The sequence below is a fragment of the Perissodus microlepis genome, chromosome 7, assembly GCF_051167445.1.
Source record: "Perissodus microlepis isolate ML-2025 ecotype Zambia chromosome 7, ASM5116744v1, whole genome shotgun sequence".
Lineage (NCBI taxonomy): Eukaryota > Metazoa > Chordata > Actinopteri > Cichliformes > Cichlidae > Perissodus > Perissodus microlepis.
Genome location: NC_140467.1, coordinates 60,204,039 through 60,218,902, shown reverse-complemented (window position 1 = coordinate 60,218,902; position 14,864 = coordinate 60,204,039). Strand labels below are relative to the sequence as shown.

At 41.9% G+C, this 14,864-nt stretch overlaps 1 protein-coding gene across 2 annotated transcripts in view; it reads left to right on the top strand.

Moving 5' to 3' along the window:
- LOC146384390 (septin-7-like) overlaps positions 1-14,864 on the top strand; it is a 51,752-nt gene that overhangs the window by 14,788 nt on the left and 22,100 nt on the right. For both annotated transcript variants that reach the window (XM_084936360.1, XM_084936359.1), the window contains exons 3-5: positions 6,183-6,289; positions 13,588-13,688; positions 13,794-13,928. In XM_084936360.1, coding sequence (XP_084792486.1) covers positions 6,183-6,289; positions 13,588-13,688; positions 13,794-13,928 — 343 coding nt within the window. The remainder of the gene's footprint in view (positions 1-6,182; positions 6,290-13,587; positions 13,689-13,793; positions 13,929-14,864) is intronic.

Genomic DNA, 14,864 nt, shown 5'->3' with positions numbered 1-14,864 from the left:
AGGCACAATTAATCACTATAGCAATGCTTGCATCACACTGTGTATCTGACTGTAGGTTTGCTGCACCACTGTTTATTGGCTCAGCAGAATGGAAGTGAGCAACCGTTGGTGGTAACACCTGTGCTTTTCCTGCTCTGACAAGCCAAAGTGATTGCTGGGAAACCCTGTAAAGCACCACACGAAGAAGCAAGACTGAACTATGATGTTGAGGCTTATTTCTTATTTAATTTAATTTTGACCTAAAGATTTATTCTGAAATGTCTTGGATTTAAACATATAATTGCAGTAATGTATATAATATTCAAACATCCTGCTGTTGAAAATATTTGGAGCCAGAGACTGTATGTAGATGGATTTTGATGTTTGCATTTTGGCCATAGAATACCATTACAGACACCTATCTAATGGTAACATAAGTGTCTAAAGCACTTAGGCACTTGGAATCATTTCTCTAAGTTGTTTTGGGCGTTGCTCCTTAGGCATTCTCCCAAAGAGAGTGCTGGCAAACTCAGTACAAACATTAAGGGGATTTTGTGCTCCATCTGGTCCAGAAATGTCTCTTCCTGGAGTTGGAGGCTACGGAAAAAGACATAAAATATGAGCTACTTTTTTCATTCATAGTTCGTCAAATCCAGACAGGGAGTTGAAATGGATGATTAAATTGTACAGGTGTTGCTTTTATTGTGCCTGCACATCATGTAAAATCGATTCAAGGCTACACACAGCTGTGCTTCACGGTTGTAAAGGAGACACCCTGGACTGATGGGTTCTCTCATAGGTCATACTCGAGGAGCATCAGGCGACAGCTTCAACAGCAAATTCCTCAAGCTTCAAGGTTTCCTGTTTGGCTTTTCAGCCTCACAGGTGTTCGTTTCTTAAAGTCACAGTGTCATATATTTTGGATATCGTGGTGCAGTTTACATTTCTCTTGGATTTTTACCAGTACTTCTACTGGTCATCACAGAGGACACAGAAACATGTAGTGAGAAAGGTCCTGCGGTTTCAAGAGTACATGATGGTTCCCTGAAACCCTGCTGTTGTTTCTCTGAGCAGGCTGAAAGTTGCAGAATGATGTCACTCTCAAGTTCAGTTTTTCCAGCCTGATCTCTGTCCTGGATCTGTGGTTAGTGTAATATGCATTTAGCCAACCGTGTTAGAGCAGGACGGCAGTCTGTTTACAAACCTGCCTCAGCGCCTCTGGGCGCAGCACCCAGTGCATTCACTGCTTGCTACTCTGCGTACGCATGTGTGTTGGTGCAACTGGCTGGGGTCGCGCACACGTGCGTGTTCATGCATGCTCAGTCAAACCACTGCAGGCAGGCCTCGTTTTGCTCATTCTTCCCCTCTGCTGTGCTCCCGTTCCCTCCGTCTCTATTTTGAGACGCACATGCCTGCTGTGACCCAGCACGTGCCGATTCTGTCAGATTTAGTCTTGGGCTCGGTGGATCGCAGCGCTACACACCCTTTTCTAAATTTAAAATGATGAAATCAGAAGAAAGTGTGCTGCGCCCATTCGCTGCAGTCAGACTGGGTGCTGACACAGTTTAGTTTGGGCTCTGGATCTCTCAGTCTGCTAAACTTGCAGATCTTTATCATTTGCCAATACACTGACCTTCGCCCCTGTTTGGCCCCCTGTTACAGTTAGTCCCACTGAGCCTCACGAGTGACTGCACTTTTCCAACTCTCCTCATATGCCTGTCTGTCTGGCTGTTCTTTCCTTTACACCACTATGTTTCCCAGATATCCCGTTTTCACACTTTCTGGTTGAGGCCTCGCACATGTCTGTTAGAGGTGTATGCGTGTTTGTGCTGTGTGTTAGTTAGCAGGCCTGTCAGGATGTTAGGAGGCCAGCTGCAGCCTCAGGGCAGAATGAGAGAAGCTGAGATCCAAAGAGAGAAAGAGGAGGAGGAATGTCAGGAATCCCATGGGAAAGCCACTCTGACCATTTGTTTGTTTGTTTTTGTCTCTCTAGCAGTCCAGCCTGCCTTAACTCAATGAACACATGTTTAATATGCAGGCCTTTTAGTAAGTACATTAATCCTGTAGAGTGCTACTGTGCACTCTGCAGGTATGCCAGTGGTACCTGGGCAATAAATGTTCAAATCATCAGTCAATAGATTACCCCGTGAATGAGTCCAAAAACCTGGAAATAAGTTCAGGATTTTGGAGTCCCGATGCCTCCCCTTGAAGTCTTAGATATTGCTGGATATTCAGCATCATCAGGCACAGCCACTCACCAGTGGTGGAGGTATTAAATTCATGACTGCGGTGTACTTTGGCAAAGTATGGCCCACGGCATAAATAGACCCACAGACCGTCTCAGTCAGCAACATTACAAAAACTGGCCCCAAAATCAGTAGCAGGATAGTGCCAAGGTAGCAGTCCAGTATTGAGCAACTGGCATTGTAGGGTAATTTACATTTACATTTAGGTGTAAGAGTTAAAGATTCTGGTATCACTGAAAAATAAGCAACCTTTAAATGATGATAGAGGTCGAGATGACAGCAGGGACAGAGAGGAGAAATGGGGCCAACAGGCTGGGCTGGAGAGAGATGGAGAGGAAGAGAAACAGCAGGGAAGAGCTGTGGGGGTCAGCCATCCATCACTGAAGTTTAGGTCACTAATCTATTTACAGAGAGCTGGCACTGCACTTCAACTTGTCATATGGAACCAATATTTAATTAAAGCTGCACGAGGAAGGCTAATTGGGACAGACCTGCCTTTAGGGGAGGTTTAGGCTGTGGCAGTAACTAAAACAATCAGAAGAATGGAGCTGTCATTTTCAGCTATTCTTTCACTTCTGCTGTGTACAGCTGACATTTCTGCATGTCATTTGGGAGTGTGTTGGCTTTATTTGATGAGTTTCCTACAATAAAATAGAAAAAGAAGCAAATATTGCAAATTCTCTCTAAATATTCACTCTTGGCTCTAAATATTGATTCCCTGCAGCTTTGATCCACACACATGGGTGTTGCCCTTAATTTGAATGTGAGTTGAGCCCAGCTGACTTGCAGCTCCCTGCAGTGTTTGCGCTCATCGTTAAAGTGTTTGTGAGGCCTGTTTGGTTTTGTCGAGCCAGCGTGATGTTTGCTGAGGACCCACTGAAATGTTAGCACAGAGTCTCAGCAATTTTAGGTGAGCTGTGTGAAGAGTTCCATCTTTACTTGTGACGCACCTCATTGTCACATCTGCCCCTCAGGCTGGACAGACCACAGACGGAGGCTGCCAGGAAGAGAAACTGAAACCGCTGACCTATGACTTTTTTCTGTCCACAAATGCCAGAGGACACTGCTTTCACACAGGCTGAACAGCCTGATAAAATTGTAAAAACATTTTGTCAGTGATGTGTGATATGGAGGGTCAAATATTTGTCTACCTACAACAACTACTGTACGGTGATTCTGCCTCACATTGTCTGGCAGGATGAGTTGAATGGAGTTTCTGGTTGTGCAAAACACATGGCAATACTGCTTTATCAGTATCAAGATGTCATTTCAGCTTCATGCATAACAATAACTGTTTAGTTCCTTGTATGAAGTGCATCCATCACACAATAGGCTCTGGATACGCTGTTTGCACCAAAACATTAGTGCCTGACTAACAAAACCAACTGACGCAATAAAGATTCAACTGAATTCAGAGCTGCAGACTGGCAGCGCTGAGTTCCCAAAGGACATGCATTCTTTTCCACATAATAACATTTTCTCTGTGGCGGTGGGATGCACACAAAAAAAGGGACATCAATTTTTTATTTAATTATTAACCGAAAACTATAAACACAGAGAATGATTAAAGCAGTTAGTGCAGTGAGTGCACAGACTCCAGCGCTGTCATCTGAAAGTGCAGCTGGTGATGGCATGCTTGCTAGCTTAAAAAATGTTTCTTCAAATGAGTGAGTTGGGGCGTGGTGTAGCAGAGGAAGCTGAAGCAGACAAACTGGATTCCCAACTCACGTCATTGTCAGAATGTCAATCATAGCTGAGCGAATACACACAGGGGTGACCGTGGGGTTAAGAGGGGGTAAAGAATGCAATCCAGCAAAGCATTACACCCTCTCGGCGTAGCCTGATGATATGCACAGCTGTCCTGTGAGCAGTAAGAATGAACCCATGCAGATTTAACCCCCAGCAGGTGGTTTGTTTAGAGGATGAAAGGAGTCCTACGAGGGGAAAAAATGATGGAAAACTTTGAGCTGAAACCTTTCATTAGGGTCTGTGTTGTTAAAGCTTCTGACATGTAATGAACACTTGGTTTGTTGTCAACGGTTTGCAAAAAGAAAGTATTTGAATGACATAGGAGCCTAAGACTTTTTACAGCAGACTTTACTTTTAGTGGACGTTACTGGAAAATTGCTTATCAATCAAGAATTACTGGAGCAACATCTGACTCACATTAAAATGGAAATACTCCAGCTTCCTGCTTTCAGGCTGCACACAGATGCTGTATGTAAGCGCTCAGTGGACTGCCAGCACTATACACGGTTTTCTCAGCTGCTCCTTTCAACACAGATTTAAAGTCAGAGGCAGTGATTCAGCACGCTTTGATAGTGACGTTGATATTCTGTTTGGTCTGTTTAGAACCAGTATTGATATTTGATTTTGTCTTTAAATGGAGTTGAAAATTCAGACCAGTCAGTCTATATAATGACACAGAAAAGTGGTATACATTTGGATCAGTTCTCAGTTCTACCCAAAGCATTTTTTTAAATATGTAAATGGTGTGAAAAATACCTATTTCTATACTAATAACATTACATCAGTATTGTTGACCACTCTGTGATTTGTCAAGTAAAAACTGCATAAACATCTGCTTATTAAACATGAGAAAAGGCCTGTTTGTGCAGCCACTAGCAATTTTAAATTTGAGTAAAGAGTTTTTTATAGAGGAAAATGGTAAAATGGATTATAGAATACTTTACTTGGATGCTTGGACGTTGGTGTTTATATGCCCTGCTGGTATGTATATGTGCAGGAAACACTGAAAAAGCACACACATCAATGTCAACACCGGGTAACAGAACAGTCATAGACATGTTTCCACCTACTTGGAATCACATAAAGACAACAATGCTGGAGCTGAAACATCAGTGAGTTAATTGATTTGGTGATCTCCGGAAAACTTGAGGCATGTTTTTAAAGGACAACTTGAGGAAATTCTTTGAGTCACGTGTCTGCTAACTGAAATTTAACGGTTTCAGATTGTTGGACAACTTAAAAAAGACATTTTATAGATGTTGCAAGATTACAAGTGTCCTCTGACCTCTTTATGGACAAAACATCTGGAAAATGATCTGCAGATGGCTAAATAATAACACGCGTCGACACATTTTTGCCATTCTTTGTAAACTGGATGTGTTATGGTTTTCTCGTAGCACCTTTAAATTCTCCTACCTGATAGATCTGATTCAGAATTTTAATTTTTGCTCGGTAACCTTTTTTTGTCCAGTACTCTAATCTTGGTCTGTTTCTGATGTGTCCTTTTTGGAAACCCCCTCAAGCTACTGTGTACCCAGCCCAGATTGATGTTTGGCCACAGATTACTCCAGTTTTCAAAGCCTGAAATTGTGCCGTGGGAGTCGGTCAGAGGTCTTGCTGGGACAGGCAGCCCTCCTTCCCTCCAACCAAACACTCCTCCAGTGCCTTTTCATGAGACACAAGCCAGATGCTCAGCTATTAATCACAGGCCTGTGTGATGGAGAGGGCGAGCATATGCAATGTGTATGTTTGGACTGAGTGTGCTCTTTGTCAAGTAAATGTTTGTCCAGCTTCTGTGCCGTCAGTATGGGAGAAGGGAATGGAAAGTTGGCACTGTGAGGACCGAAATAGAGAGATTTATACTTGAAGGACGCACTGAGCGAGGAGGACAGAGGAAGAGTAGATAAACGGGGGGTGGGTGAGAGAGAAAGTCAGCAGGAGATGGAGAGGAAATGTTTTATTCTCTCCATCTGAAAGCTTTTCATGCTGGCAGATGAGTCCCTGACCTTTCCCCTTACAGACAGTGAATCTGCTTTATTATCTGCACTGCATCCATGTCTCTTCAGGCCATCTCAATATTGTGTTCAGTGCATGCACATGCTTTTATACATGCGTTATGTAAAGTCCTTTTTGTCATGTGTTCAGCTGGTTGTACTTAGAAAACAGTAAGATTATATAACGTTGCTTAACTTGTGCTTTTGTCCTCAGGTGAGTCTGGTCTCGGGAAATCGACTCTCATCAACTCCCTGTTCCTGACTGACCTCTACTCTAAGGACTACCCTGGCCCCTCCCACAGGATTAAAAAGACTGTTCAAGTGAGCTTTTTCAGCTTTTTGCCCAGTAAATGAATCCTATGAGGTCTAGGTCACCATTGATGACAAGATCTGTAACCTTAACTAGAGATGGCACGACACCACTTTTTTATGACCGATACCGATATCATAAATTTGGATATCTGCCGATACCGTTATGAATCCGATATAGTGTGTTTTTAATCAATAAAACAGTTTTTTAAATATCTTGCTGCATTTTGTATAAGTTCATACTCAAGTTTTAAAAAAACAAAAACACTAAAGCTATTCTGTTATACCTGTATGCAAAAAATACACCGCACCCAAAATATTTCATAGTTCAGCAAAACTGATCAAGATAATAAACTTAAATCCTCCATCCTCCCTGTTCTGGTATTTTAAAGAGCACTTAGCAGAAATATTAAACAACCTAACTAATAGGGTTGCCAACTCCCAGCAAAAAAAATAAAAATAGGGAACCACCCTCCGCCTTGTGATGCTTTATCGACGCAATCAACCTTAATTTAATGCACGTGTTATTTAAAAAAAATGCACAGAAATCAATTATTTTTCTACAATAATTAAATAGATTCAACATCTTTCTTCATCAGAATTGCAGACTGCACAGATGGTACCTTCCCAAAGGAAAAAGTACTATAGCTTACTAGGGTATATTAGACTTAATAGTTACTATATACAGTAATGGACTTCTATACATTTTACATCAGATTCAAACTTCAGATTCAGATAATTATTTATTAATTATTTATTATAATCATTTATAATATTTATTTATTGTAAGAGAGATGGGAGTTGTGACAGAAAACCGATTATTGATCAGTTTCATGATTGAAATAGCAGCAGGAGAGGGAGGGAGAGAGAGGCAGTCGCTCCATATATCGGTTGTTAAGCTTAACGTAGGAATGCTTTACAAACATTCAGAGATGAACTTACACACTTGCTTTACTTCTCTCTGGGATAACTTTCTCGGAGATGAAATGCTGGTTTGGTAGCGAAGCTCCAAATGCTCAACCAGATCGCTGAGAGGTCTCACACGCCACAGCCGCTCTATCATGTGACACATACTGCTCGACGTGCTAAGGTTATGAGCTGAGTTACGCCATGTCACAAGTTTTGTGAGGTGCTTTTGTGATATTTAATGGATCGGATTACATTTTTTATTTCTCTCCGATATCCGATCCAGTAATTTAGGTTCATATCGGACCGATACGTAATATTGGATCGGTCCATCCTTAACCTTAACCTCTGTTTCCTTTACACTTTACATCACATGTGATTTCTGGGTTTTGAATTTTGCTTTATAACTAAAGCACATTAAAACAATACTTTTTAACTAAATGTACTTTACTTTCTTTTAAACACAGGGTTAATTCTCACCCTAACCTTATATGGGTCAGACCTCAGTTGCCATCAGTTCATTTTTAGCTTCAGGTCCAGTGTAGAGATGTTTTGAGTTTTTGTTAATAGTCTCTGTACAACCCCATGTCTTCTTATAGTTGATAGTCATATAAACAAAGGCACTATATGTGCTAAGACTGTGAGATCACCATTCACCTTTTTCCTGCAAGAGTTTGATGATTGATGTCGATTTCTTCTACGTTCTAAATTCCAGCAGCGACAGCAAATACTGGGATGAGGATTAGGAAACCATAAAATGAACAGATGTCTTACAAGAAAGTGTTGTTTCTCAAGCCAGTTTGAAGGAAAATAACCTTGTTAATGGAGACATTTTAAGTCCTCCCACAGCCATTGCTCAAGGCATTTTGTCATTTACATTCCAGTGTCAGTGATATCTCCTAATATCTAAAAACAAATTCTTCACGTAGTACTCATTCCCTCGGAAAAATTATGATTTCTGGGTGTTAAAAGTAAGCATCAGTGTGACCACACCATATGTTAGGAGCCCCTGAAAGTAATCTCATTCATTCTGGCCAACAAAAAAGTGTACTTGAGCGTGAGGGGGAAACTATTTGAATTTGGTAGTTGTTTTGGTGAGCAGTTCAGAGACCCTTGTGGAGCTCATGGTTAGGTCTCAGTGTTTGCAAACTCGACCTCAGTGTGTGAGGCCCACCTGAACTATAAAGTGTAAAGAAAAAAAAGTCAGGTACAGTTAAACTCGATGGAATGCAGGTTGAATGTTCACCTACAAAGTAAAAGTTGTGCCTTTTTGGATGATGTTGAAATTTCCTCAAGAGTTGTTGAAAAATTCAAACCTCTAATCTGAGCTTAAACCAAATACACATCCCGTATATGTAGACGTTAGACCAGTTATTAAATCCAAGAGTTGACTTTTTTTTTTTTTTTTTTTTTTTTTGCACCAGCACGTTCAAAGTCTTAACTGGTGTCTTCAGTAAAAAAAAAAAACATGACAGATAAGCACTGAAAAGGGTGAAGTTTCATGTTTTCTGACAAATTAATTGAGAACATCTGGTCTGGTCATTCTGAAGGCTTTTCTTGCTCTGGCATTATCAGCCAGGTTTGTTAAAATTGACATGTTAGTAGGGATAGAAGGCTAAGAGGGGAGCAGGATTCTGCTGGGGAGGAAGAGAGTATAATGGAAAAGGAGAATGAGAATGCCGGATGGAGGAACTACGAGGCAAACAACAAGGCCACTGGACCTAGTTTTGTCCTTTTATGGTAATGGCAAATTGAAGTGGAGGAGGGAGACTGTGTCTGGAGTAAAAGGGGCAAAGGAGAAGCAGTTTGGGAAAGAGGAAAAAGCAGAAGATGGAGATGTGGGACAGTGTGATGAACTAAGATGGAAAGAGATGAGATGGTGGTGGCAGGAGAAGACGGACAGAAGCAACATGGCGATGAGTGAGGAAAAGGTGGAGCTTTGTAAAACTAAAGAGCGTATAAACCTCGAGGAGGGTGATGGGGTAGATGTGATGAGGGGAGAGACAAAGAAAAACAGAGGATCAGGGCTGAATTTCCCCCTTGGGTCTGAGAGGGTCAATAGCAGGGCAGGAATGTTCCCATGAAATGTAACACCCTCCCACCCCACCCTCAACCACTACTTAAAAGCTGAGAATTCATCTCCACACGCTGCTTTGCACTATAATTCGATTCCCACTACCATATTACTGTTGTCTTTTCACATGAACGCAAACAAGCATCACCCACACATCCATACAGCACACACAGCAGCCGCGAGATGGATGCGTTCATGAAGTTTGACCTCAACTGCCACGAGATTGAGAGCAGACCTCTCCAGGCTAGTGTTGGGGTTATGAAGTCTTAAGATTTCCATATGGGTATGTCATAGGGGAAAATTCCATATACTGGGATTAATGTGAACCTAACATTTACAACTCTAAATGGGTGGCTGGCAGCCGAGTGGGTGAGAGGTTAAAATGTTAATTGAGACAAGTTAACCGCCGTTTCCGCTTTACCGTTTTTGGACTTTTTTATTTTATTTTTTAAATCAGTGTAGGTGAACACTATTGTATCATTCCGATGTACGTTAGCTAGCACCATCTGCAGAAGAAAAAGTCCCCATGAAATGGCAGTTGGTGTAGTTGTGTGAAGCCTTTGGTGGATGATGAAAGTGAAGACAGACAGGAAGTGCATGGGAAGGAATGAAGCAAAAGGTTGGAAAAGTCAGGATTAAAAGCAAACACAGTTGGATAGCAGATGTTTTACTTTGCCAAAGGCACAGACTCGGCAGCATTTTGGAAAATAGGGACCTGTTAACTCACAGCTAACAGTAAGCCATATATTCCAAGATGGAGAAGGCTAAGGTATCTTTATATCTGACTTTGACTTTGATAGTCGTCCTGGTCACAGAAGGTTTTGCTCTCCAAAACTCGTAACAAATGAGCACATTATGTCAAATGTTGTCTAAATGTAAGGAGGTACGCAAGTCAAGTCAATATCTTTGTCAAGGCTGTGGATCAAGACGGGTATAGACAGTCTCTGAACCAGAAAATAGATTTTTGTGCATTTACCATTAAACAATAATTATTAAACTGGACTTAAGTTGATGTTGACTTTTAGCCTTTGGCAAATTTTAATGCTTTATAATGCCAAGTTACTCATTCCTTTTTTTAGTTCAATGCAGCATGGAGTGCAGCTAGAGATAACCAACCAAATTTATCTGGCAAAACGGAGATGACTGAGTGCCAAAGATGCCCAAATATAATCTCAAGTTAAACTTATGTTGTAAATATTAGATTTTAATAGAGTCCAGCATAAATATGTGTGCAGACATTGGCAGCTTAGACATCTTCACCAAAGTCTTCATCGTCCCTGAAATGTGTCTCTGAACCTAAAATAACAATGTTGTTCCATTCAGACCGAGGTGCATAGAGGTGCCTTATGTTATAGAGCAGGGGTGGGCAATTCCAGGCCCCAAGGGCTGGTGTCCTGCAGGTTTTAGATCTCACCTTGGGTCAACACACCTGAATCACATGATTAGTTCGTTACCAGGCCTCTGGAGAACTTCAGGACATGTTGAGGAGCTAATTTAGCCATTTAAATCAGCTGTGTTGGTTCAAGGACACATCTAAAACCTGCAGGGACACCGGCCCTCGAGGCCTGGAGTTGCCCACCCCTGTTATAGAGGCTACAGAGGAAGTAGTTTTTTGTAGGAAGTCACTGATACGTCACACCGAATTTAGTCAGACGGTGCTGTTCATAAAATATGGCAGGATTATCCAGTCACTTTACACTTATTAGAAAACAGACCTGAGATCTGTGAGTCCTTGGGTCAGCTCTCAGTCTCTTGAGTAAACCCATTTAAACCTCTGCATTTTATGTATGAAGTCAAAGGCAGACTCACAGTAAGATACAGATTTCAGGTCTGAAATCTGTATGTTCCAGTATCAACACTATTTTGGGTTTGCAATGCATCTATAATACATACTATAGTCTGGGAAACTGAACAAACTCTGAGATGGTTTGCTATTTCAAATTAAAGTAAGTAAAAATCACAGTATCTACACTTCTAACTCTGTCCTGTATTCTTTACAAACTGACAATCATTCAGTCAAAGCGCTGTGTATTTTCAGCTTCTTTTCTTTAAAGTTTTGCAGACTCTTTTCATTTCCTCATTCATCCAAGTCCTGTTCATTTTGTGACGTTCGATTGTACTGCACACTTGGCCTAAGTTATAAATGGCAGGAGCCGCTCAGGCAGCTGTGATTCTGCATCTTTGTGCAGGTCTGTTGTGATCCAGACAACGCACCAAGGCGGTGCTAAATTTACTCTGTTTTGACGAGACTGAAAATATTAAGAACCTTTTGCTTCAAGCTTTCTCTCGCTCTATTGCGCTCATCATACCTCATGTGAGCCCCATGAGCGCAACGTGGGCAAGCAGGCTCTCCTCCAAGCAGCAGTTAGTGTGCATACGTTGGAAAGGAGCCGCTGCGGTCTGAGGCTGAGGGGGAGAGACCGGGTCAGAGTATTTATATTGCAGAACAATCTCCCATGTTTTGTCGCTCGCTCACATTCCCCACAGATCAGATTTCTTTTAAATGATGGTGTTGAGCCTGACGGCATTTTTGAGGTTTTCTCCCAATCTGTTTTTCTTCACGGAAACGGTGGAAATGGCAGATTTGGTTTTGAGAAGGGCTGACATGTCATGCGCAAACACTTACAATACAGACACACATTTAACACACATGCCTGGCTGCACAATTAAGGTCAGATGTGTAAAAAAAAAATATATATATATATATATATATGTGTGTATATATGGTCAGCTGTAAAGCCAGACAGATTATCTGAAGGTTTGTGGAAGCTAAAGAATGTGTGTGTTCGAGTGAGAGGGCTGTAGTTTGAGTTAAAGGGGCGATCCTAAAATAACTACATGGTCCTGTGAAACTATGCGACGAAGTGGGGGAACAGCTGGCGAGCTTCAGGAAATGGATGGATCTCTGGGACTGAATGGGAACGTATGTGACTGCAGACTATGATGAACAGTTTGCAGTGATAGCTTCACTTTTTGGCATATGTAATTAAACATTAAATTAAAATCAGCTGCATTGAGTGAACACCCAAACTCAGTGTGCATACATGGCTGTTGTGTAAAAAGGCTTTCATACAGTGACATATGCACTCATGGCATGCCAGAGTGGATGTAAAGATGGGAGAAGAAAAGTCTAAACACCTTTATCATCTGCTGGACTCTCCAGTATGTGTAATAAATATTATTTCTATCATAAAATTCACCTTTTGGCTCAGCTTAAAAATACCCCCATGTTCTATTTTTAACCATGTTTAACCACTGAGACAAATGGGAATACTCTGCTGTATTGTACTATTCTTAGTTAGCGTATTGTCTGTCTTGTCTTAATGTTGGTTTATAATGGAGCACTGTAACAAAAAATAATTTCCCCCAGGGATTAATAAAGTATTCTGATTCTGATTTATTTTACTTTACATTTATTGACAGGATTCACTAAGTCACATTCAGTGGCAGATCAGCTGACGCAAGTGACACACACAGCCTATTGGCAAATCACACACTGGGTGCTCTGTTTAAGTTTGTTTAGAATGCCAACGTGTGCTGGGCAGTTGCTGAACTCTGTTGTGCCTTTCCACCAAACAAGCTTTAGTCTAAAGTGTTTTTTAATGAAATTGTGCGCAAACCTTAGAGTTGCAGTTTCATTGAGGAGGTGCTGTTTTCAATGGAACTGATACCATGCACAGTAAGGAATTTGAGTGTAGTAAAGTTCAGGCACACTTCAAGGACCAGTTTAGCTGTAATCAGCTGATCTCGGTGCCAGCACATATAAACTGAAGGCTCAGATGGTACATTTTTACACTTTCTTTTGACACTACTCTTCATGTTCAGCATGCCCACAGTTGTTGCGTGTGTGCAAGCCTCTTTACAACCCATCATCACCCAGGTCCTTTCACGCCGTATCTCGCTGAACCACTGTCATAATCTGCTGTCACTGATGTCTGTTTTGTTCTGTGCTGGGTCGTGCAGCTGCTCTCATTGCCTCCATGGAAATCGAACTCTTCTTTGGAAGACAGTGGTTTTGACTTAAGTAGCCACACACACACACACACACACACACACACACACACACACACACACACACACAATCAGTGCTGAGAGGAAGGAAAAGAACTTCACTCGTATTGTACACACACTCAACCAGCAGATCGGTTTCGGCTGTGTGGGAGGACCTGCTGTGCAGTGTATGTAGTCCAACATGTGTGGGCAGATACATGCTGTCAAATTATATTCTGAAAGTGTGAAGTTATTGCAGCTAATGGCAACACTTTATAAATACTGTAAGGTAAGGCTGAGATCCCAAGAGTTCTGAAGGGTGTGAATGTTTGTGTTTCAGGTGGAACAGAGTAAAGTTTTGATAAAGGAGGGAGGAGTCCAACTAACCCTAACCATCGTGGACACACCAGGGTTTGGCGATGCAGTCGACAACAGCAACTGGTGAGGATTGCCCACGAAGACATGCACAATTTGTTTCTGCCAAGCAATCATATGCTCTTTGTTGTACAGTCCACTCTCTCTGACATCATCTTTCCATGTTCCCAGCTGGCAGCCTGTCATTAATTACATTGACAGCAAATGCGAGGACTTCCTGAACGCTGAGTCGAGGGTCAACCGCAGGTCCATGCCGGACAACAGAGTCCACTGCTGTCTATATTTTATAGCGCCATCTGGACACGGGTGGGTGCTGCATAAGTTGATATAATAAGATGCAGATGTAATTAAGAGAGATGAAATGTTCGAAAGGTGGCAGTGATGCTGTCTGCATATAACTGGAAAGGATGTACTTGAGTGTCTGTCTGTCTCATAAAAGAGGAGCCTGCCAGCCAGTATTTGTGACCCACATACAAACCAGTTCTGCTCATGCTCAGTAGAGTTTCCTGATCTCCATCACTGAATCACCCAGTCAGAGTGGAAACTCGCAGCAGCTCCCAGGAACAGCGCTTTCAACTCAGACGTGCCATACTGTCTTACGTTAGTGTCCGTGTGTGTGCGTGCACCTCTCAGGCTTTGGCGATGGATCTAAACCTGCAGAGTTGATTGGCATGCAGTGTGTTTAAAATAACACTAATTTGTTAAATATTTCAGCAGCCCAAAGCATAAAATGTGTGAAACATGTTGCTGTCTGTGAATGTCAAAACACAATCTGACATTTTCTGATCCTTTTTGCTCAGCTGTAAGTGCCTCCATGCTGCACCTTAACTGCATTAAGGCAGTGACAAAGACAGGAAACCTGTCTACGAAAATAAACAGTCTTCAATCGATCATCCAGCAAAGTCAGGCTCACTTGTCAGATCAGCTGCAATTTGTGCCATCCTACATCAGCTGAAGGCTCAGCGGATTCCCTTCTAGACATCAGCTGGGCAAGTCTCACATGGGTTTTTATGTTGAGGCTGCTTTACCAGTTGTTCTACATCAGCAAGCCATTTAGAACCCAACTTCACCTCAGGACCACATTTCACGTGGTTTCTGTCTAAATCAGTGTCGCATTATTATCATTAATGCCATCTCTATTCTGTGCTGGGGCCTTCCTGCTACTGTATCCTTTGGTTTTACAGTTATACAGAAGGAAGGATATGGAGGCCCCACAACACATGTTCCAGATATAATTTACTC